At 54.0% G+C, this 24,986-nt stretch overlaps 1 protein-coding gene across 10 annotated transcripts in view; it reads left to right on the top strand.

The window, feature by feature from the left end:
• Window positions 1–24,986, top strand: part of rimbp2b (RIMS binding protein 2b) — an 853,804-nt gene that overhangs the window by 759,949 nt on the left and 68,869 nt on the right. For 5 of the 10 annotated variants that reach the window (XM_072517100.1, XM_072517263.1, XM_072516941.1 and 2 more), the window contains 4 exons: window positions 5,108–5,280; window positions 11,942–12,110; window positions 12,892–12,957; window positions 16,070–16,173. In XM_072517100.1, the coding sequence (XP_072373201.1) occupies window positions 5,108–5,280; window positions 11,942–12,110; window positions 12,892–12,957; window positions 16,070–16,173 (512 nt within the window). The remainder of the gene's footprint in view (window positions 1–5,107; window positions 5,281–11,941; window positions 12,111–12,891; window positions 12,958–16,069; window positions 16,174–24,986) is intronic. The other 5 variants (XM_072517603.1, XM_072517521.1, XM_072517430.1 and 2 more) reach the window with 1 other exon arrangement.

Here is a 24,986-nt window from a genome sequence, read left to right as displayed (position 1 = left end):
ACTGTCAGAGGGTCAGAACTGAGGGAGTGCCACACTGTCAGAGGGTCAGTACTGAGGGAGTGCTGCACTGTCAGAGGGTCAGTACTGAGGGAGTGCTGCACTGTCAGAGGGTCAGTACTGAGGGACTGTTGCACTGTCAGAGGGTCAGAACTGAGGGAGTGCTGCACTGTCAGAGGGTCAGTACTGAGGGAGTGCCACACTGTCAGAGGGTCAGTACTGAGGCAGTGCTGCACTGTCAGAGGGTCAGTACTGAGGGAGTGCCGCACTGTCAGAGGGTCAGTACTGAGGGAGTGCTGCACTGTCAGAGGGTCAGTACTGAGGGACTGTTGCACTGTCAGAGGGTCAGAACTGAGGGAGTGCCACACTGTCAGAGGGTCAGTACTGAGGGAGTGCTGCACTGTCAGAGGGTCAGTACTGAGGGAGTGCTGCACTGTCAGAGGGTCAGTACTGAGGGACTGTTGCACTGTCAGAGGGTCAGAACTGAGGGAGTGCTGCACTGTCAGAGGGTCAGTACTGAGGCAGTGCTGCACTGTCAGAGGGTCAGTACTGAGGGAGTGCCGCACTGTCAGAGGGTCAGTACTGAGGGAGTGCTGCACTGTCAGAGGGTCAGTACTGAGGGAGTGCCGCACTGTCAGAGGGTCAGTACTGAGGGAGTGCCGCACTGTCAGAGGGTCAGTACTGAGGGAGTGCTGCACTGTCAGAGAGTCAGTACTGAGGGAGCGCTGCATTGTCAGAGGGTCAATACTGAGGGAGCGCCGCACTGTCAGAGGGTCAGTACTGAGGGAGTGCCGCACTGTCATAGGGTCAGTACTGATGTAGTGCTGCACTGTCAGAGGGTCAGGACTGAGGGAGTTCCGCACTGTCAGAGGGTCAGTACAGAGGAAGTGCTGCACTGTCAGAGAGTTAGTACTGAGGGATGCCGCACTGTCAGAGGGTCAGTACTGAGGGAGTGCTGCACTGTCAGAGAGTTAGTACTGAGGGATGCCGCACTGTCAGAGGGTCAGTACTGAGGGAGTGCTGCATTGTCAGAGGGTCAGTACTGAGGGAGCGCTGCACTGTCAGAGGGTCAGGACTGAGGGAGTTCCGCACTGTCAGAGAGTCAGTACTGAGGGAGTGCTGCACTGTCAGAGGGTCAGTACTGAGGGATGCCGCACTGTCAGAGGGTCAGTACTGAGGGAGTGCTGCACTGTCAGAGGGTCAGTACTGAGGGAGTGCCGCACTGTCAGAGGGTAAGTACTGAGGGAGTGCTGCACTGTCAGAGGGTCAGTACTGAGGGAGTGCTGCATTGTCAGAGGGTCAATACTGAGGGAGCGCTGCACTGTCAAAGGGTCTACTGAGGGAGTGCTGCACGGTCAGAGGGTCAGTACTGAGGGAGTGCTGCACTGTCAGAGAGTCAGTACTGAGGGAGCGCCGCACTCTCAATGGGTCAGTACTGAGGGAGTGCTGCACTGTCAGAGGGTCAGTACTGAGGGAGCGCTGCACTGTCAGAGGATCAGTTCTGAGGGAGTGCTGCACTGTCAAAGAGTCAGTACTGAGGCAGTGCTGCACTGTCAGAGGGTCAGTACTGAGGGAGTGCTGCACTGTCAGAAGGTCAGTACTGAGGGAATGCTGCACTGTCAGAGGGTCAGTATTGAGGGAGTGCCGCACTGTCAGAGGGTCAGTACTGAGGGAGCGCCGCACTGTCAGAGGGTCAGTACTGAGGGAGTGCCTCACTGTCAGAGGGTCAGTACAGAGGGAGTGCCGCACTGTCAGAGGGTCAGTACAGAGGGAGCGCTGCACTGTCAGAGGATCAGTTCTGAGGGAGCGCTGCACTGTCAGAGGATCAGTTCTGAGGGAGTGCTGCACTGTCAAAGAGTCAGTACTGAGGCAGTGCTGCACTGTCAGAGGGTCAGTACTGAGGGAGTGCTGCACTGTCAGAAGGTCAGTACTGAGGGAATGCTGCACTGTCAGAGGGTCAGTATTGAGGGAGTGCCGCACTGTCAGAGGGTCAGTACTGAGGGAGCGCCGCACTGTCAGAGGGTCAGTACTGAGGGAGTGCTGCACTGTCAGAGGGTCAGTACTGAGGGAATGCTGCACTGTCAGAGGGTCAGTACTGAGGGAGTGCCGCACTGTCAGAGGGTCAGTACTGAGGGAATGCTGCACTGTCAGAGGGTCAGTATTGAGGGAGTGCCGCACTGTCAGAGGGTCAGTACTGAGGGAGCGCCGCACTGTCAGAGGGTCAGTACTGAGGGAGTGCCTCACTGTCAGAGGGACAGTACAGAGGGAGTGCCGCACTGTCAGAGGGTCAGTACAGAGGGAGTGCCGCACTGTCAGAGGGTCAGTACTGAGGGAGTGCCGCACTGTCAGAGGGTCAGTACTGAGGGAGTGCTGCACTGTCAGAGGGTCAGTACTGAGGGAGTGCCGCACTGTCAGAGGGTCAGTACTGAGGGAGTTCCGCACTGTCAGAGGGTCAGTACTGAGGGAGTGCCGCACTGTCAGAGGGTCAGTACTGAGGGAGTGCCGCACTGTCAGAGGGTCAGTACTGAGGGACTGTTGCACTGTCAGAGGGTCAGAACTGACGGAGTGCTGCACTGTCAGAGGGTCAGTCCTGAGGGAGTGCCACACTGTCAGAGGGTCAGTACTGAGGGAGTGCCGCACTGTCAGAGGGTCAGTACTGAGGGAGTGCCGCACTGTCAGAGGGTCAGTACTGAGGGACTGTTGCACTGTCAGAGGGTCAGAACTGACGGAGTGCTGCACTGTCAGAGGGTCAGTCCTGAGGGAGTGCCACACTGTCAGAGGGTCAGTACTGAGGGAGTGCTGCACTGTCAGAGGGTCAGTACTGAGGGAGTGCCACACTGTCAGAGGGTCAGTACTGAGGGAGTGCTGCAGTGTCAGAGGGTCAGTACTGAGGGAGTGCCGCACTGTCAGAGGGTCAGTACTGAGGGAGCGCTGCACTGTCAGAGGGTCAGTACTGAGGGAGTGCCGCACAGTCAGAGGGTCAGTACTGAGGGAGTGCTGCACTGTCAGAGGGTCAGTACTGAGCGAGTGCTGCACTGTCAGAGGGTCAGTACTGAGGGAGTAATGTACTGTTGGAGAATTAGTACTGTTAACTGTCACCTTTCATTTGTGACTTCACACTGAGACCCTGGGCGAAATTCTCCGGAAACGGCGCGATGTCTGCCGACTGGCTCCCAAAACGGCTCAAATCAGACGGGCATCGCGCCGCCCCAAAGGTGCGGAATGCTCCGCATCTTTGGGGGCTGAGCCCCAACCTTAAGGGGCTAGGTCGGCGCCGGACGAATTTCCACCCCGCCAGCTGGCGCGGAAATGACATCTCCGGGCGGCGCATGCGCGGGAGCGTCAGCGGCCGCTGACATTTTCCCGCGCCTGCGCAGTGGAGGGAGTCTCTTCTGCCTCTGCCATGGTGGAGACCGTGGCGGAGGCGGAAGGGAAAGAGTGCCCCCACGGCACAGGCCCGCCCGCGGATCGGTTGGCCCCGATCGCGGGCCAGGCCACCGTGGGGGCACCCCCCGGGGCCAGATCGCCCCGCACCCCCCCCAGGACCCCGGAGCCCGCCCGTGCCGCCGTGTCCCGCCGGTAAGGTAGGTGGTTTAATTTACGCCGGCGGGACAGGCATTTTAGCGGCGGGACTTCGGCCCATCCGGGCCAGAGAATCGCCGGGGGGGGGCCCGCCAACCGGCGCGGCGCGATTCCCGCCCCCGCCGAATATCCGGTGCCGGAGACTTCGGCAACCGGCGGGGGCGGGATTCTCGCCAGCCCCCGGCGATTCTCCAACCTGGCGGGGGGGGTCGGGGAATCGCGCCCCCTGTCTGTCCTACTCGGTAGATGGGAAAGCTCTCTCAGCGTTGGGCAGCACGGTAGCACAGTGGTTAGCACAGTTGCTACACAGCTCCAGGGTCCCAGGTTCGATTCCGGCTTGGGTCACTGCCTGTGCGGAGTCTGCACATCCTCCCCGTGTGTGCGCGGGTTTCCTCCGGGGGCTCCGGTTTCCTCCCACAGCCCAAAGATGTGCAGGTTAGGTGAATTGGCCGTGATAAATTGCCCTTAGTATCCAAAAAATGTTCAGTGGGTTATGGGGATAGGGTGGAGGTGTGGGCTTCAGTAGGGTGCTCTTTCTTAGGGCCGGTGCTGACCCGATGGGCAAATGGCCTCCTTCGGCACTGTAAATTCTATGATTATTTTGAAGAAGATGATGGTGTTGAACTCAGCAATCTGTCGCCAATATTTATCCGTCAACCAACATCATTAAAACACCTGGTGCTGCATTCTCCATCTCAGGGACTAAGTCCTCACGCCGTCGGCAAAACTGGCGTCAAAAAGCCGCAGCTTGCCCGTTTTGCTTGGGGCTAGCTGGCAGCTGGCGTGGAGCTCACACCTCCAGCCGCCAACATGGGCCCCCGCACGTCCGGGACAGAGGCCGTGCACGCGCACGGCGCCAGCCTCCAGCCGCCACACCGTGCTCCATGGCGACTCAGACCGCGGAAATATCGCCTCTGATTGGCCGCGCGCCCGGACCGCCCGCACAATTAAAGAACCATCCAGAATGAGGCCCCCCCCCCCTGCCCTCCGATCGCCCCTGCCCCTGACAGTTGCAGCCGGGGACTGAATCTTCAGCCGCCTCACGGGTACGCCAAACGGCAGGACCAGATTAATTCCAGGCGGTCGGGGGCGGAGAATAGCGGGACGGGCCTCAGGCAATGGCCTCCGGCGGTGGATACTCTGCACGGCGCACTCCGCGAGTACTCCTCGGGGGGGCAGAGAATCACCGAACCGGCGCCGGTCCTCATTCCCTGCAGGAAGCTGGATTCTTCGCCCCGTCGCTGAACGCCATTTTGCCGTCAGGGTGGGGAGAATCAGCCCCGGTTATTTGTTGTCACTTTGCTGGTTATGAGTTCCTGCTGTGCAAAAATTGACTGCCACATTTCTGACATTACTGCATATTCTATACTTTAAAAAATTTACCTGGTTGGCTGTACAGGTTGTCCTGTCGTAGAGAAAGTGCTTTATAAATGCAGCTGTGTCCTTGTGTACATAAACTACCAGCGTTGAACGAAAGGAGGTGCTCCACAACTGGATAACTCCGTGTCTGAACCGTCTGGTTTTTCAGGCAGGTACTGTGGTCGAGGGCGGCAGTCTCCAGAGTCGGAGGCTGATGTGTACAGTGAGGACCTCCCGCCCAGGGTGTTTGTGGCTCTTTTCGATTACGATCCTTTATCAATGTCACCCAATCCTGACGCCGCAGAGGAAGAACTTCCGTTCAAGGAGGGACAAATAATCCAGGTAATGGGTCAGCAGAGTACTGCGGTGCTGTGAAGCTGAAAATGCTTTCCTCAGCAGGTCTGGCGACATCTGTGGGGAGGGAAAGGCCGCGATTCTCCCGAATCGATTCAAAGTGTTTCCCGCTGGAGCTCGCTGGGCTGCTGGCTTGGGATTCAGCCGCACTTGGAAACTCTCGCGCGGAGGGGCAGATTTGGCACTTGAGACGTGTGAGGCCTAAACCCGCTGACAGGCCCCACTCCTGAGACATCATGGGGCCCTTTTTGTGGGGCACCCCAATCTCAGAGTAACTGGAAAGTTTCCCCCACCCTTGTCACTGGCAGGGCCCCCAACCCCCCTCCCCCCACCCCCCATTCCCAGTAGCTGGCAAGTCCCCCCCACTCCCAAAATTGCTGCCAAACCTTCGCCAAATCGCTGGCAGTACCTCGTCTCCACAAATTGCTGCCCCCCCCCCCCCCCACCCTCCAAGTGAGCGACACCCTGTTATGACCTTGCCAAACACCCTCCCCGCTTTCAGAGTCCCATTTTCAGCCCCCCCCCCTCCCTCAGTCCCAGTGTTCTGTTCACCCCCCTTCAGTCTCCCCGGGGGACATACTGGGAAAGACATCAAAGAGTTTCAACATATCAGGAGGAGGATTTTTAACAGCAATGTGACGCAGAAAGACAATGATTATCAAAGCTACACCGGGAAGACCTTCCACATGACCCCCATCCTGGGAAAGACCCCCCGACCTGAGACCCTCCAGCCCAGTCCGAGCCCCCCTCCCCCCCCGCCTCCCCTGAAGGACCCCACCCCCCCCCTCAATACCCTGGAGGTAATTGTAGAGAGGGTTGCTCACCCCCTTGCCCATGTCAAAGTCCACGGCGCCTGCTCTCCGATGGCCAGGACCAGGAGAGATTGATGGATTGGATTGGATTGGATTTGTTTATTGTCACGTGTACCGAGGTACAGTGAAAAGTATTTTTCTGCGAGCAGCTCAACAGATCATTAAGTACATGAGAAGAAAAGGGAATAAAAGAAAATACATAATAGGGCAACACAACATACACAATGTAACTACATAAGCACTGGCATCGGGTGAAGCATACAGGGTGTAGTGTTAATGAGGCCAGTCCATAAGAGGGTCGTTTAGGAGTCTGGTGACTCCTAAACTTCCACAGGGCCTGCAGCTGGGCAGGCTGCAGAATACCGGGAGGCCTGGGAGCCGGGAATGATATTCAAATCCATGTGGATCAGCTGGAAGCAGGTTGTCGCCCACTCTGATCCGGCCAGGAGACTCGCAACCGGTGAGAATCCCGGTTTGGCACCCGTGCCCGATTGAACGAGACATCGGGAATCCCGCCTGAGGCTTGCGGCCTTGGAGAATCGCGGCTGAGGTTTCTTTACGATGATGAATCAATAACTCCAGTATCTCTGCCATCTGAATGTCTGGATGGAAAAACACAAACTCAATAAACTTTGGTCTCTCGGAGAATTCAGGAATATGGGGAATTAGCGGGAAAGTGGAGTTGGAACCCAAGGTTAGCCATGACCGTATTGGATAGTGGAGCAGACTCAATCGTTGAATGTTCTACTCCTCTTATTTCAGGGGGGGGGGGGGGGGGCAGGCTGGTTGGTGGTGGTTTGAGAGGCCGAGGGCGGAGGAGTTTTTGTTTTTCTCACGCGTGCACCCTGTGTACTACCACATTGATTTCTTTGTTTTGGACGGGGCATTGTTGGGGGGGGTGGTTGGGTCGGAGTATTTGACGCTTGTGGTCTCGGCCCGCGTTCCACACCCTGGGTTTTTGGGGCTGTGCCGGGAGGCGAGGCAGGGATGTCCAGTCTTCTCACTGCTCTTTGCCTTCGTGTTTGAACCATTGGCGATGGCGCTTCTGATTTCTAGGGGGTGGAGGGGTACCGAGTTGGGGGGGGGGGGGCCTTGTCGAGCACCGGGTTTTGTTGTATGTGGACAACTTCCTTTGGTGTATTTCGGTCCTGGTTGGTGCTTTGATGGGATTCTGGGGATCCCGGAGAGATCGGCCACGTTTCGGGGTACACGTTGAATCTGGGGGAAAGTGAGTTGTGTCTAATCAATGCACGGGGCAGGACAGGAGGCTGACCGGGACTGCTGCTTCGGTTGGTGGGGGCGAGGTTTCGCTACTTTAGGATACAGATAGCACAGAGATTTCTGTCACTCTGCCCCCCCCCCCCCCCCCCCGCCAGCGATGTAATCAGGTACACGCCCAGTGAGTCTGGTTACCATGAAATTGACTATATTTAATTATTCTCGTTCTGCTTAACCGTTGCTTCCGGGGTCGTCAGATATTGCCTCCGCCCCACCACCGGGACATCACCGGCAGGAATCACTGCTGCCTCTCTAAAACAAAAACTAGTCATGGTGCCCACTCCTGGGACTGGGAAGCGAGTATAGTCCCAGCACCGGTCCCTGCGGTACCCCACTCGTCACTGCCTGTCAATTTGAATAAGACCCGTTAATTCCTACTCTTTGTTTCCTCTCTGCCGACCAGTTTTCCATGAATACACTACGCCTAATCCCACGCGCTTTAACTTTACACACTAATGTCTTATACGGGACTTTGTCAAAAGCCTTCTGAAAGTCCGAATATACCACATCCACTGGCTCCCCCTCATCAACGCTCCTCGTTACATCCTCGAAGAATTCCAGTAGATTTGTCAAGTGTGATTTCCCTTCGCAAACCTCTGCTGACTCTATCCGATCCTGCCACTGCTTTCTAAGTGCTCGGCTATAAAATATTTGATAAGGGATTCTAGAATTTTCCCCACTACTGGCGTCAGGCTGACTGGTCTATAATTCCCTGCTTTCTCTCCATCTGCCTTTTTAAATAGTGGAGTTACATTAGCCACCCTCCAATCGGCAGTCTATAGAATCCTGGAAGATGACCACCAATGCATCCACTATTTCATGGGCCACTTCCTTAAGTACCCTGGGATGTAGATTGTCATGAGAATGTCACTTTAAGAAATGTTTGGCTGCTTATGTTACAGCAGTGATGTCAGAGTGTGGGTGGAGCTGGGTTCTGGCTCTGCTTTTTAGTTTCACTTTGAGAAAAGCTTGGGTGTGTCTGTGCTTTTTTGGTTTCGTTTTTCAGTGTTGGAGCTGAAGCCAGACAAAGCAGGTGTACTGCTGTTCTCTCTGCCATGAAAAGACTATCTCTTGATCATTTGGTGAATTCAGAATTATAATTGTTCTCAGTAGTGAATGTAAACCTGATGTGCTTCTGTTAAAAGGTGTTTCTTTTGTCTTCTGGATGTTGTTTGGGAAGTTATTAAGGATTACTTAGTGTTGTATTCTTTGGGGGTTGTATTTGAATTAATGGTTGATAAGATGTTCACTGTATGTTTTAAAAAGGTTAACTTGAGTTCATAGAATAAACATTGTTTTGCTTTAAAAAATACTTTTCCATTTCTGCTGTCCCACACCTGTAGAGTGGGCCGTGTGCTCTCCATACCACAATCTAGTAAAAGTTGTGGGTCAGGTGAACTCCATGATACACTTTGGGGTTCTCGAAACCCTGGCCCATAACGAGATTATGAGGCCCTGGGGTTTATCAGCCTTCAATCCCATCAATTTCCTCAACACCATTTCTCTACTGATACTGATCACCTTCAGTTCTTCCTTCTCACTAAACCCCGCGTTCCCCAACATTTCTGGTATCTGATTTGTGAAGACAGAACCAAAGTATGTATTTAGTTGCCTTCTTTGCCCCCTGTAATACATTCTCCTGTTTCTGACTGTAAAGGACCTACATTGTCTTCACCACTCTTTTTCTCTTCATGTACTTATAGAAACCTTTAGAGTCAGTTTGTATGTTCCCCGCAAGCTTTCTCTCGTACTCTATTTTCCCCTTCTTTATCAATCCCTTGGTCCTTCTTTGCTGAATTCTAAGCTGCTCCTGATTATGCCCCAGGGTTGGGGGTGTTCCCCTGTCTGCTGGGATCCCAATGTCCGTGGGGGACGGGAGGGTGGGGGGGGGAGGGGACTTTGACTTTGAGATCCAGGCGCTGTTTAAACACAGCGGCCCGATCTCTATGGAGCCGGACTTGTCAGCTCTATAAGGCCTCGCCCCTCCAGAATAACAGCACAAAACACGCCACCCTGATTTTGTGTCGGAAGATGCTGAGTGAAAACCCGGCTGGGTTTTTGGGGAGCACCAGTCCAGCTTCCAATCAGAACCTGCCATATTTCGGGAAAATCCCGCCCACTGTCTCTGGACCTGGTCATGTGCAGGAAGTGCTCCGATTGGCTGGAGTAAATATTGCTTTTTAAAATAGTTTAAAATCTTTTCAAGTTTTGCGGAAATTTGTTGCATTAGATTTGTTCATTATTCGGCTCTGTTTTTTGGGCTGTTTTTCCAGCTTAGTTTTACTTTACCAATAACCCAGACCTTCAACATGTTGTCATCTCCAAAACCCAGCGCCATCTCTCCCTAAACTCTGTCTGAAGCTCCAATCAGGTTTGCAGTCTCACTAACGGCATTCTCTGTGACTGTGATCGGGAAACAATCTCTCCTCATTCTCTCTGTCACCTCAGACACAGCTGAGCACACCATCCTTTTTCAATGCTTCTCAATACCCCCGCCCCTCACCCCGCCCCCCACACACCCCATCAACCCCCCCACACCAACCCCCACCCCCCCCACCACACCCCTACACACCTCCACCACACCCCCACACACCTCCACCACTCCCCCCCACACACCTCCACCACCCCCCCCCACACACCTCCACCCCCCCCCCCCCACACACCTCCACCCCCCCCCCCACCCCACTCATATGCCCCCCCCCCCACACCACCCCACACTACAGTACGCCCCGACAGAAAGGTTTTTCAGTGTGGTAGCGAGCAGCAACCCATCAACCCCCCACACCAACCCCCACCCCCTCACACACCCCCACCCCCCACACACCCAACCCCCCCCACACCACCCCCCCAACCCCCACACCCCCATCAACCCCCCCACACAAACCCCCCCCACACCACCCACCCCACCAAACCCCCCCACACCACCCACCCCACACCCCACACATCCCCACCCCTCACGCCTCACCCCACCTCACCCCTCACCCTATCCCCACAACCCCCCCCCCCCCCCCACCCCACACTACAGTACGCCCCGACAGAAAGATTTGTCAGTGTGGTAGCGAGCAGCAACTATCGCGAGCTTCCCGGCGCTCGAGCCAGCGAGACCGCCATACACGTTAATTGGCCAACTTAACGAGGTCCCACGGGCTTCACGACGCAACGAAGGCTCGCTACCCGACTCTCCGGGCCCGAGCTCGCCAGCCCCCCGCTAACAAGGTCGAGCAGCACTTAAACGGCTCTTCCTCAGCCAAACCCACTCAGCTTGCAGCCATGGCACCACGGAAACCAGGCCCAAGGTTTGGAGACACAGACCTGGGGGGGCCTCCAGATGCGGTGGAGGCCAGGAGGGGTGTCCTGTCCCCCCGAGGGTCCCAGAGGGTGAGTCACAGGGCAGCCAGTGCTGCCTGGGCCGAGGTGGCAGAGGCCGTGAGCTTGGACAGCGCGACAGGAAGGCCTCAAGCGGCACAAGGAGGTCAATGACCTACACCGGGCCGCACACATGAGTTGAAGCCCCCAAAACCTTCCCACCCCAATGCAACCAGCCCCCCAACCCTCCATTCTCCATTAACCTGCCCCCCGAGCACAGTGGCAGCAAGCCCAGTGCTCCCCAGGCTCATTGTCTGGGGGTGAAGAAGGCGACTCTCCCCCTCGTCCCCCACGGCAGCCACTCTGTCAGCTTCACCTTTTTCAAAATGAGTACTAATTGGCGCCAGTGTGACCATCGTGGGGAGGCCGCTGGATAGGGGGCGGCTCCCGTTAATTGTATGGAAATAGGGCTGAAGAGGTGATTAGTGGTTAATCGCTGCGGTTCAGCAGGATCCCACCTTCGCCTACGGGAGCTGGCCAGTTGCATCGCAAACGGTTTGGCGCTTGGCGTGGTTCTCGTTTGGCCTCTCCCGCTATTCACCGGCCTCGTCGCACTCTCGCTTCAGCAAAACGAGGCCACTCAATTGCACCCATGATCTGGGGAGTGGCCCAGTGGTTAGCACTGCTGCCTCACAGCTCCAGGGTCCCAGGTTCGATTCCCGGCTTGGGTCACTGTCTGTGTGGAGTCTGCACATCCTCCCCGTGTCTGCGTGGGTTTCCTCCGGGTGCTCCGGTTTCCTCCCACAGCCCAAAGATGTGCGGGTTAGGTGGATTGGCCATGATAAATTGCCCCTTAGTGTCAAAACAATGTTAGGTGGGGTTGCTGGGTTACGGGGATTAGGGTGGAGGTGTGGGCTTACGCAGGGGCCGGTGCAGACTCGATGGGCCGACTGGCCTCCTTCTGCCTGTAAATTCTATGATTCTATGATCAGGTTCACTCCCTACCCCTAACTCCAAGCTCTCAATGGCCTCTCCACCCCTTAGCTGAGCCTCCAAAACCACCTGTTTCCCCCTCTTGTGACGCCGCATGTCTCCACCCTTCAGCTGGTTTGCTGCTGAAGCCCTCGCCTTTTGTTAGCTGCGGACTCAACTCTGCCAGCACTCTCCTGCCTCCCTTATTCCAGGCACCAATGTTTGTGGTCCAGGGGGGGGTGGTGATCATCTGTGACATTTGAAAACAAATATTTTTTCAGATCCATGGGACAAAAGATGCCGACGGATTCTACCACGGGGAGACAAACGGGAGAATGGGTCTGATTCCGTGTAACATGATCTCCGAAATCCAGACCGATGATGAGGAGATGATGGATCAGCTGGTAAAGCAGGGCTACCTGCCGCTCAACACTCCAGTGGAGAAAATTGGTACTAGTCATTGTAACATTAAGAGCCGCTTCGCCAGATTGTGCTTGGTGTGCATTCATTTGCAGTCTTTAGAAGCTCTGCACCGGTTCTGCTTTAGACGGCGATTGTATGTCTGCACTGGATGAGAAGGAGAATTTCTGTGTCTTTGATTGTTAATGCATTGAGAACGGCTTAATTCATTCAGCTTTGAATTTAATGCATCTTAAGGAAACGCAGAGTGATGCAGGACCAAAAAAAACCCCATAGCGTGTAAACAGCAGGAGGAGAAAACAGCAGCTTGTCACCTGGAAGCCCCGCGTCCCCCCAGAACGTGGCTCCAATGGGTTAGATCCACAGCAGTGGGAGGAGATGGGAGAATGGGCTCGATAATGACAGCGTTAGTGGAATTCGGCTCCGCAAAAATTATTTCTGTCAGTAATTGTCCATTTTCCAGTTAGAACAAGAACAGAGCACAGGAACGGGCCCTTCGGCCCTCCAAGATCACTGGGGCATCAGCAATTCAGTCTGCCCGGACAGATTAGACAACTCATTGCAGGGACCTTTTTGTGACCGTCCCAGAGAAGAGCTCCCAGAAACACAGAATCCAAACCAAATCCAGAGCCCTTGGAAGGTGCCTATTCCCAGCCGAGACAGTAACGGCCAGCTCTGATCGCTCCGCGTCTTCAGTTCTGACCGTCTATTTTCACATTGTTTCATATTGAGGATGCCGCAGCAAAATCCTCCGGTTGCTTCACGTTTTCTCTTCTCTGTTTTTTTATTTGTACGCATCCCTTTCCTGAAGTGAACTCTGAGCGTGATAAAGAGAGCATGCGTTCTGTTAACCGCAGATCCCGCAAGTCTAAACGAGGTCTGTGGAAACTAACTTGTTCAACAAAAGTCATGTGCTGTTTTTTGTTTTCACTTTTTGAGTGTGCTGACTTGCTTTGAGCTGACACGTGCCAAGTTCTGTTTCATTTCATTTGTATTTTGATGCCTTTCTAGCTTGAACTGTGTGTGTGTGTCTGAGTGTGTGTCAGCGTGTGTGTGTGTCAGTGTGTGTCAATGTGAGTGTGTGTGTGTCAGTGTGTATGTGTGTCAATGTGAGTGTGTGTGTGTCAGTGTGTGTGTCAGTGTGTGTGTGTGTGTGTCAGTGTGTGTGTGTGTCAATGTGAGTGTGTGTGTGTCAGTGTGTGTGTGTGTCAATGTGAGTGTGTGTGTGTCAGTGTGTGTGTGTGTCAGTGTGTGTGTGTGATTCTCTTTTATTTCAACCCCTCATTTTTCAGTCACTCCATTTATTTTTCATTGTAAGAAACCATTTCTCACTGTGTCAAACGTGGCGGTCTTACCTGCTGTGGTTTGTGGGTGGAGACAGTCAGTGTTGGAGGATTTGGCCTCCCACAATAGCCGGTTGTGTCCTTTCTTTTCCCCCTTCAGTTCCTTTCTGACCTCACGCCCAGTCATCCACCTGGGATGGAGTTTAATACCTTCCACGTTGTGAGTTTAGTGGCAATGAGGGCATTTAATTAGGACAGAGTCTGCACGTCCTCCCCGTGTCTGCGTGGGTTTCCTCCGGGTGCTCCGGTTTCCTCCCACAGTCCCGAAAGACGTGCTGTTAGGTGAATTGGACATTCTGAATTCTCCCTCTGTGTACCCGAACAGGCGCCGGAATGTGGCGACTAGGGGCTTTTCACAGTAACTTCATTGCAGTGTTAATGTAAGCCTACTTGTGAGAATATTAAAGATTATTGTTATTAATCAGTCGCGCCTTCCCTTGTCAAATCCCTGCAGACTGTCTTTGATTAATTTGACAGTGAGGCATTTTTCAGATTTTGTTTTTGTCACTCATTCACTTTATCCGTTTTTGTTTGCCTCTGTCAGGGGTGCGAGGCTGGGTGCGAGGCTGGGTGCGAGGCTGGGTGCGAGGCTGGGTGCGAGGCTGGGTGTTGAGGCTGGGTGCGAGGCTGGGTGCGAGGCTGGGTGCGAGGCTGGGTGCGAGGCTGGGTGCGAGGCTGGGTGCGAGGCTGGGTGTTGAGGCTGGGTGCGAGGCTGGGTGCGAGGCTGGGTGCGAGGCTGGGTGCGAGGCTGGGTGCGAGGCTGGGTGCGAGGCTGGGTGCGAGGCTGGGTGCGAGGCTGGGTGCGAGGCTGGGTGTTGAGGCTGGGTGTTGAGGCTGGGTGCGAGGCTGGGTGCGAGGCTGGGTGCGAGGCTGGGTGCGAGGCTGGGTGCGAGGCTGGGTGCGAGGCTGGGTGCGAGGCTGGGTGTTGAGGCTGGGTGTTGAGGCTGGGTGCGAGGCTGGGTGCGAGGCTGGGTGTTGAGGCTGGGTGCGAGGCTGGGTGCGAGGCTGGGTGTTGAGGCTGGGTGCGAGGCTGGGTGTTGAGGCTGGGTGCGAGGCTGGGTGTTGAGGCTGGGTGCGAGGCTGGGTGCGAGGCTGGGTGTTGAGGCTGGGTGCGAGGCTGGGTGCGAGGCTGGGTGCGAGGGGCTGGGTGCGAGGCTGGGTGCGAGGCTGGGTGCGAGGCTGGGTGCGAGGCTGGGTGCGAGGCTGGGTGTTGAGGCTGGGTGCGAGGCTGGGTGCGAGGCTGGGTGCGAGGCTGGGTGCGAGGGGCTGGGTGCGAGGGGCTGGGTGCGAGGGGCTGGGTGCGAGGGGCTGGGTGCGAGGCTGGGTGCGAGGCTGGGTGCGAGGCTGGGTGCGAGGCTGGGTGTTGAGGCTGGGTGCGAGGCTGGGTGCGAGGCTGGGTGTGAGGCTGGGTGCGAGGCTGGGTGCGAGGCTGGGTGCGAGGCTGGGTGCGAGGCTGGGTGCGAGGCTGGGTGCGAGGCTGGGTGTTGAGGCTGGGTGCGAGGCTGGGTGCGAGGCTGGGTGCGAGGCTGGGTGCGAGGCTGGGTGCGAGGCTGGGTGCGAGGCTGGGTGCGAGGCTGGGTGCGAGGCTGGGTGTTGAGGCTGGGTGTTGAGGCTGGGTGCGAGGCTGGGTGCGAGGCTGGGTGTGGCGACATGTCTGAGCGATGCTGCATCAAGCATTGCGATTATGTGGGACAGGCTGGATCGATGGAGTTGCCAACCCTCCAGGATTCACCTGGAGCTTCCTGGAATTAAGGATTAATCTCCTGCACCCCCCCCCCCCCCCATGTGATGAAACATGCAAATAATTAATTTGAACATTTTTATTTGTTTCCTATTAAAATATCACAGATGTTTGTAGGAAAAGGGTGGTCATGTGATGCAATCTCCAGGAATATATCCAACTAGAGTTGGCAACCCTGTCGATGGACCAGATCTAATCCTGTCCCACCGACTCTGTACGTGTGTATAAAAACCTGCAGTCCGAGCCCAACAGCAGCCAGGAGAGACTTCCTCTGGGTGATGCAGTACAATTATGGTTTCAAGTCCCACTCCGCGACACAATGACCCAAAGCTGTGAGTCCGACGCAGTACACAGAGAGTGCTGAACTGTCCACGGTGCTGGATGTTAAACTGATGTTAAAGATCCCATGACACGATTTGAGGATGCGATAGGGGCAATAATTATTCCTCAAGCAACGTCACAGAAACAGGTGACCTGGTTTGCGGGATTTTGCTGTGCGAAAAGTGGCTGCTATGCTTCATGCATTATAACAGGGGCAACACTCCAAACAGGTCTCAATTGGCCGTAAAGTGTTTGCCCACCTGTGCAGTGATCAGGAAAGGTGCCGTATAAACCCAAATCCTTCCTCCTCATTCTACCCGAAATAAGCAACCAGTTGGCTTTCTAGGTTGTTGGCAATGCTGGTCTGAGGAAATCTCTCCCTCCCGACCCCTGCTCCGCCTCTGACTGTTTCAAGGATTTTGAGCGTTGTGTCCTTCCCAATGGCTGCCATCTTACCCAAATCAATGACCTTTTATCTCCTCTGTAGATCCAAAATGCTGGGGGTGGGCAGGCCGGCAGAATAATTGTGCCGGTGAGCAAAACATCAGTGTGTCTGATTTTAAAACCTGTGTATTTTGCAACAGAAAGGAACAGACGAAGCAGTCAGCAGCATTCGATCAGCACGCGGAGAATGGTGGCTCTGTATGATTACGACCCACGGGAGAGTTCGCCTAACGTTGATGTGGAGGTAGCAATCTCAAATAAGCCTCTGTTTCTTTCTTTATTCTTTCATCGATGTGGCATCATTAGCAAGGCCAGATTTGTTGCTCATTCGTGGCTGCCCTAACCGCGGCTCTGCAGACAGCTCGGAGCAAGGCCAGGTAAGCACAGTGGATTTCCTTCCCGAAGGGTCATTCGTGAACCAGGTGGCTTTTAGAGCAATCAATGGTAGCTTCACGGTCACCATCACCGAGGCCAGCTTTCAATTCCAGATTTATTAGTTAACCTTTTTATTAATAAATTGAATTTAAATTTCCCCAGCTGCCGCAGTGGAACCAAGGGTTTGATACGGGATTGATCCCACAGCTCTCGGGCATTAGTCAGGGCCTCTGGGACCACTAACCCAGTGACATTACCATTCCGCCATAATCTCCTCTGACGAGGGGCTGGTTTAGCTCACTGGGCTAAATCGCTGGCTTTTAAAGCAGACCAAGGCAGGCCAGCAGCACGGTTCAATTCCCGTAACAGCCTCCCCGAACAGGCGCCGGAATGTGGCGACTAGGGGCTTTTCACAGTCACTTCATTTGAAGCCTCCTTGTGACAATAAGCGATTTTCATTTCATTTTCATTTTTCATTTCAAAGGTTCTGTAGAAAAGCTCTTCTTTTTAAGGCGACCCGATACCTGCCGAGCTAGCGTTACCAGCTCCGCTGGGCCCTGCCACAGTACCTGCCTGGGTCACAACGGAGGATCCCTTCCGTTCTGCAAAATGTGGCGAGAGAAACCGCCCGGTTTTCCCGCCTCAGCCAACACTCTGTGCAAATAGTGGAAAATTCCATCCCGTATTTCTGTTTTTTCTACCAAAGTGCAAAACCTCAAATTTCTCCATGTTGTATTCCACCTGCCAAATCTTTGCCCCCTTGCTTAACCTCTCCAAATTCCCTTGACGCGTCTTTGCATCCCCCTCTCAACTTCCACTTCCATCTGGATTTGATTTAATCCCCACATCCAAATCAGTGATGTAGATTGAGAACAGCTGGGGTCCAAGTACTGATCCTTCCGGTATCGTACTGGACGCAGCCAGCCAGCCTTGCAGGATGGGAATAGAGGGATACGGACCCTGGAAGTGTGGAAGATTTTAGTTCAGATGGGCAGCATGGTCGGCGCAGGCTTGGAGGGCCGAAGGGCCTGTTCCTGTGCTGTACTTTTCTTTGATGTGGAGATGCCGGCGTTGGACTGGGGTGAGCACAGTACGAAGTCTTACTTCGGTTTCTGGTGTTGTAAGACTTCGTACTGTACTTTTCTTTGTTCTTTATGACCAATTTATTCCTACTCTCTGTGTTCTGTCCATTAACCAATCCTCAATCTATACCAGTAAATCCCCCCGAGCCAATCCCATGAGCTCTAATTTTGTTTACTACCCTCCTGTGTGGGACCTTATCAAAAGCTTTTTGAAAATCTAAATATACCACATCCACCAGCTCCCCCTTATCTATTCTGCTAGTCACGTCCTCAAAAAACGCCAGCAGGTTTGTTAAACGCATTTCCCTTTCAAAGCTCCATGTTGACATTGTCCAATCTTACCATTATTTTTGAAAAGTTCTGTTAACACATCCTTTATTTATAGATTCTAATATTTTCGCTGTGACGGATGTTAGGCTAACAGGTCTGCAGTTTCCAATTTTCTCTCTCCCTCCTTGCTAAAACAGTGGGGTGACATTTGCCACCTTCCAACCTGCAGGAAGCAGTCCAGAGTCTGTGGAATTTTGACAGATGATCACCAATGTATCCACTGCCTCTGCTGCCACATCATCAGATCCAAGAGATTTATCAACTTTCAGTACAATTAATTTCTCCAGCACTAGCTTTTCACTTTTACCTTGCAGCTCCTCCTTTACACTAGTTCCGTGATTCTCAATTATTTCTGGAGGTTTTTCGTATTTTTCTCCTTGAAGTCAGACACAAAGGGTTCGATGTTCCCACCACGTTGCGCCAGCCGCTAATCCCCTTACATCAGGTACATAGTGGGAGAGGCCAAAAACAGTTTGGCCGCAAGTGCTGAGCTGCGCGCGATGCACCCGACCAACGGAAACCGACACAATCTGGATCACGCCTTCGCTATGCATGATCCAGGTAATATTTAAATGAGCCATGATACTCATTTAAATAGGCGTGGCCTAGTTGAAGCTGCTTTCTCCTAGCGCCAGGCACCGGCAACACCTCACTCAGACGGCGATTAGTGCTGGTCTCCACAAGCGGAGACCAGGTGTGATGGCCACTCCGAGGGTGTGGTGGCCTTTGGAGTTGGAGCTGGCCCCCCCCCCTCCCAGGTGATCAGAGACTGTCACTCTCCTGGCACCCAGGCACACCGGCACTATCAGGGGCGCTGCCAGGGTGTCTGCTTGGTACTATCAGGGGCACTGCCAGGGTGTCAGGGGCACTGCTGAGGTGCTAGGTGGGCAGTACAAAACCAGCTGTACAAAACCTTGGTGAGACCACATTTGGAGTACTGTGTACAGTTCTGGTCGCCTCATTTTCGGAAGGATGTGGAAGCTTTGGAAAAGGTGCAAAGGAGATTTACCAGGATGTTGCCTGGAATGGAGAGTAGTTCTTACGAGGAAAGGTTGAGGGTGCTAGGCCTTTTCTCATTAGAGCGGAGAAGGATGAGGGGCGACTTGATCGAGGTTTATAAGATGATCAGGGGAATAGATAGAGTATACAGTGAGAGACTTTTTCCCCGGGTGGAACAAACCATTACAAGGGGACATAAATTTAAGGTGAAAGGTGGAAGATATAGGGGGGTTGTCAGAGGTAGGTTCTTTACCCAGAGAGTAGTGGGGGCATGGAATGCACTGCCTGTGGAAGTAGTTGAGTCGGAAACATTAGGGACCTTCAAGCGGCTTATAGCCAAGTTCCGCACACATGAGTGCGGCCTCAACCAGGACCTGGGATTCATGTCGCATTACATTCCGCCCCCACTATCTGGCCTGGGCCTGCAAAATCCTACCAACTGTCCTGGCTTGAGACAATTCACACCTCTTTAACCTGTGATTCTCCCTTGCTCCAGTTGCTCCGTCTGAACCTGCAAAGACTTAATTCCCTGCAAAGACTCTCATTCAAAGTATCGCATTGCATCATTGACTTTGTCTATATATGGGTTTCTGGAACCCACCTCTTCATTCACCTGAGGAAGGAGCAGCGCTCCGAAAGCTAGTGATTCCAAACAAACCTGTTGGACTTTAACCTGGTGTTGTAAGACTTTAAACTGCAGAGAAACTAACATCAGAGGGTAAACTGTGACTGATGTAGATGTGGGGGGAGGAGAAGGGGGAAGCAAAGGGGAGAAAGGGTAACGAAAGGTAGATAAGATGTGGGGGGTGAATATATATAAAAAAAGACGTGAGAAAGAAATGGTAAAAAAACAGTTTAAATGAAATGGGATGGAAACGAATGGGTGGAGGTGGGGTAGAGCTGATCTGAAGTTGTTGAATTCGATGTCCAGGCCGGAAGGCTGTAGCGAGCCTAAGCGGAAGATGAGGTGTTGTTCCTCCAGTTTGCGTTGAGCTTCACTGGAACATGGCAGCAGACCAAGAACAGACATGTGGGCAATGGGAGCAGGGTCTTGTGTTAAAATAGCAAGCAACAGGAAGGTCAGGGTCCTGAATGCGCACAGACCGAAGATGCTCAGCAAAGCGATCACCCAGTCTGCGTTTGGTCTCTCCGATATGGAGGAGACCACATTGGGAGCAGCGAATGCAGTAGACCAAATTGGAAGAGATGCAAGTGAAACGCTGCTTAACCTGCAATGAGTGTTTTGGGCCTGGGCTGTTAAGCATGGAAGAGGTAATGGGGCAGGTGTTACACCTTCTACGATTGCATGGGAAGGTGCCATAGGTGATGGGAGAGGTACTGGGTATGGTGGAGGAGTGGACTAGATTGTCTCGGAGGGAACGGTCTCTGTGGAATGCTGATAGAGGGAGTGAAGGAAAGATGTGTTTGGTGATGGCATCACGCTGGGGGTGGCGAAAATGGCGGAGGATTCGGAGGCTGGTGGGATGAAATGTGAGAACGAGGGGGACTCGATCCTTGTTCTGGGAGGGAGTGGAGGGGGCGAGGGTAGTGGTGCGGGAGATGGACCGCACACTGTTGAGGGCCCTGTCTACAACTTTTTGAAGCACCATTTTGGAAAGTGGCACCATCGGAACAAATGCGACGGAGGCGAAGCAGTCGAGAGAAAGGGATGGAGTCCTTACAGGGTGTAGGGTGCGAAGAGCTGTAGTCCAGATAGCTGTGGGGGTCAGTGGGCTTGTAGTGGATATTAGTGGATAGTCTATTACCGGAAATGGAGACAGAAAGATCAAGGAAGGGAAGGGAAGTGTCTGAGATGGACCAGGTGAAAGTGATGGAGGGGTGGAAACTGGAAGCGAAGTTGATGAATTTTTCCAGGTCCGGGCGAGAGCGTGGAGCGGCACCAAAATAGTCATCAATGTATCGGTAAAGGAGTTGTGGGAGGGGACCCGGGTAGGCCTGGAACAAAGAATGCTGGAGATTGACCGCACACTGTTGAGGCCCCTGTCAACAGGTTATCTGCAGGTTATCACGGAGGGAATGGTCTCTGCAAAATGCTGACAGAGGGAGTGACAGAGGGAGACGACACAGTGGTCGACGGAGCAGCTGGTGAAGTTTTTCGAGGATTGCTTCGCCGAGCTGAAGAAGGACACGCTGGACCCGATTAAGGCTTTGATTGATCAAGTGGTGCAGAACCAAGAGACCCACAGAAGAGCGATCCAGGAGGTGGAGAAAAAGGTGTCCGAGCACGAGGAGTACATAACCGTGCTGGAGACCAAGGTGGAGATGATGAACGACCGCCAGAAAAGAATACAGAAGCTGGAGGACCTGGAGAACCGATCCAGGAGGCAGAATCTTAGAATTGTCGGCCTCCCTGAAGGCAGTGAGGGATCGGATGCGAGGGCTTATGTGACGGACATGTTGGAGAAGTTGATGGGGGCTGAGGCGTTCCCTCGGCCCCTGGAAGTGGATAGAGCGCACAGAGCCCTCGCGAAGAAGCCCCGAGCGAACGAGCCGCACGTTCTGCGGTGGGGCAAGAAGGCACGGAGCAGCAAGTGGGAGAATTGTGAGCTGTGCATTTATCAGGACCTGGGCGCGGATCTGGCCAAGAGGCGAGCTGGGTTCAATCGGGCAAAAACGGCCCTCTTTAAGAAGGGGATGAAGTTCGGGATGTTGTACCCGGCCCGTCTGTGGGTCACACATGAGGAATGGGAATTCTACTTCGAAACACCAGACCAAGTATGGACTTTAAAAGAAGAGGCTGGAGGTGAATTAAAAGACACTGGAGCCTTGGAGAGGACTGTGGTGGCGATTTGTTGTGCTGGGCTGTATAAGTATAAGTAGTGCGATGTGTAATAAGGGGCTGTTTTGATGGCTAAAGTTAACTTTGTCTTGCAGGGAGCTGGTTAGAGGGGGGGGGGGTGCTCTTTGGGGCTGGTTTTGTTTTTGGGTGTTTTTTTTTCGAAAGTGGCTGTTTCTTCGCTGTTTTTTCGGATGTTTGTTTACTGGGGAATGTAATGCTTTTAATATGTTTGTCCAAGTGGAGGGAGAGGGGAGAGAACAATGGGGAGACAGACTGCTTGGTGCCAGGGGCGGGCGCGATCAAGTCAGCATGGAGCAGCTGACTCATAGAAGCCCAGTGGGGGGGCGGGCAGATGTTAAGCTGGAGCTTGACTTGGGGGGTTGGGTTTCTAGTGCTGTTGCTCGGGCGGGGGGGGGGGGGGGGGGGGGGGCTGCTTTGCTGATAGGAGGAACTGTTACGAGGGGACAAATGGGAGATTGGGAACGGCGAATGCCCGAGGGGGGGCTCGAGGAGGCGGAGGGCACGAGCTAGCGGCTGGCCTAAAAATGGCGATGGCTGGTCAGCGGGGGACCCCCCCCCCCCGACCAGGCTGATTACATGGAACGTCAGAGGGCTGAATGGGCCGGTCAAGAGGGCTCGCATGTTTGCACATTTGAGGGACCTGAAGGCGGATGTGGCAATGCTACAAGAGACACATCTAAAGGTTACGGACCAGACAAGATTGAGGAAGGGGTGGGTTAGCCAAGTATTCCACTCAGGGCTGGACTCAAAGACCAGGGGGGTAGCGATCTTCATCTGCAAACGAGTGGCATTCGAGGCAGGGTGAATCGTGTCAGACACGGGGGTAGGTACATAATGGTGAGTGGGAAGCTGGAGGGGGAGCGGGCGGTACTCGTGAACATCTATGCTCCGAATTGGGACAATGTGGAATTTATGAAGCGGGTGTTGGTAAGATCCCAGACTTTCACATAACCTGATTTTGGGAGGGGATTTCAACACAGTCATTGATCCGGAATTGGACCGGTCAAAATCCAGGACAGGGAGGAGGCCGGCCACAGCAAAGGAATTGAAGGGTTTTACAGAACAGATGGGGGGAGTAGACCCATGGAGGTTTGCACGGCCAAGGGCCAAGGAGTTTTCTTTTTCTCACATGTCCACAAGGTAACTCTCGCATCGACTTCTTTGTTCTGAGCAGCGCTCTAATACCGGGGGTGGTGGATACTGAGTACTCGGCAATCGCAGTGTCGGATCATGCCCCACATTGGGTGGATCTACGGGTTAGTATGGAGAGAGGGCAATGCCTGTTGTGGAGACTGGATGTGGGGTTGCTGACGGACAAAGCGATCTGTGGGCAGGTTAACAAGTCCATCCAGAACTACCTGGAAACAAATGATACGGAGGAGGTCTCCGCAGCGGCGGTTTGGGAAGCGTTGAAGGCAGTGGTCAGAGGGGAATTAATCTCGATACGGGCCCACAGAGAAAAGGTGGAACGGGCTGAGAGGGATAGGTTAGTGGAGGAGATACTCCAGGTGGACAGGAGATACTCGGAGGCCCCGGACGCGGGGCTACTGAGATAGCGGCGGAGGTTACAGGTGGAGTTTGGACTGTTGACCACAGGGAAAGCGGTGGAACAGTTGAGGAAGGCAAGGGGGGGCAAGGGATTTATGTGTATGGGGAAAAGGGAAGCAGAATGTTAGCGCACCAGCTCAGGAAAAGGGAGGCGGCCAGGGAGAGAGGGAAAGAGTAGAGGCGGGAATACTGTCCTGGACCCAGTGGGGGTGAATGAGGTGTTTAAGGACTTTTATAGTAAATTATACGAGTCGGAACTTCCGGCTGGGGTGGACGGGATGAGGCAGTTTTTGGATCAGTTGAGGTTTCCGAGGGTAGATGAGGATCTGGTGGAAGGGCTGGGAGCCCCAATTGAGATTGAGGAAATAATCGAGGGCCTGGAGCGCATGCAGTCGGGCAAGGCCCCGGGGACTGACGGCTACCCGGTGGAATTCTATAAGAAGTTTTCAGAGATATTGAGCCCACTGCTGGTGAGGACATTTAACGAAGCAAGAGAGAAGGGAGTCCTCCCCCCAACAATGTCGCAGGCCTCGATTTCACTGATCCTGAAACGGGAGAAGGACCCGGAGCAATGCGGGTCATACAGGCCGATGTCTCTACTGAATGTGGACGCCAAACTGCTGGCTAAGATACTGGCCACAAGGATAGAGGACTGTGTCCCGGGGGTGATGGGATTTGTAAAGGGCAGGCAGCTCAAGGCCAATGTTCAAAGGCTTTTGAATGTTATTATGATGCCCTCGGAAGGAGAGGAGGCGGAGGTGGTGGTAGCGATGGATGCGGAGAAGGCTTTTGATCGGGTGGAGTGGAATTACCTGTGGGAGGCGCTGGGAAGGTTTGGGTTTGGTGAGGGCTTTATTGGCTGGGGGCGGTTACTCTATCAGGCACCAGTCGCGAGTGTGCGTACGAACCGGCTGAGGTTGGGGTATTTTAAACTACACCGAGGGACGAGGCAAGGGTGCCCCTTCTCCCCGTTAACTGTTTGCATGGGGAAAAGCGAGATGTTCGCGGTCCAGGCAAGAGGCCAGGAGAAGAGACTGGGAGAGCTGCCGCTTAGAATGGTAGGAAAGAGCTTTCGGTATCTGGGAATCCAGGTGGCCCGGGAATGGAAGACACTGTACAACTTAAACCTATCCCGGCTGGTAGAACAAATTAAAAGGGACTTTAAGAGATGGGACATGCTCCCGCTATCACTGGCGGGGAGGGTACAGACCGTGAAAATAACAGTCCTCCCCAGGTTTCTGTTTGTCTATCAGTGCCTCCCCATCTTCATCCCAAAGGCCTTTTTCAAGCGGGTGAATAAGGGTATTACCGTGGGGCAGCACGGTAGCACAGTGGGTAGCACAATTGCTTCACAGCTCCAGGGTCCCCGGTTCGATTCCGGCTTGGGTCACTGTCTGTGCGAAGTCTGCACATCCTCCCCGTGTCTGCGTGGGTTTCCTCCGGGTGCTCCGGTTTCCTCCCACAGTCCAAAGATGTGCAGGTTAGGTGGATTGGCTATGATAAATTGCCCTTAGTGTCCAAAATTGCCCTTAGTGTTGGGTGAGGTTACTGGGTTATGGGGATAGGGTGGAGGTGTGGACCTTGGTAAGGTGCTCTTTCCAAGAGCCGGTGCAGACTCGATGGGCTGAATGGCCTCCTTCTGCTCTGTAAATTCTATGATGATTTTGGGCTTTGTGTGGGCGGGTAAAACCCCGCGAGTGAAGAAAGTGTTGCTGGAGCGCAGGGTGGGTTGGCGCTGCCGAACTTCTGCAATTACTACTGGGCTGCTAATATAGCCATGATTAGGTAGTGGGGGAGGGGTCGGTGTGGGAGCGGATGGAGGCGGCATCATGCAAAGTCACAAGTTTGGGAGCACTGATCTTCCATTCTCGCCGGCCCGATACTCCACACGTCCGGTGGTGT

The sequence above is a fragment of the Scyliorhinus torazame genome, chromosome 1 (assembly GCF_047496885.1).
Source record: "Scyliorhinus torazame isolate Kashiwa2021f chromosome 1, sScyTor2.1, whole genome shotgun sequence".
Taxonomy (NCBI): domain Eukaryota; kingdom Metazoa; phylum Chordata; class Chondrichthyes; order Carcharhiniformes; family Scyliorhinidae; genus Scyliorhinus; species Scyliorhinus torazame.
Note: the sequence above shows the minus strand (reverse complement) of the source record. Positions and strands in the feature narration are given on the sequence as shown.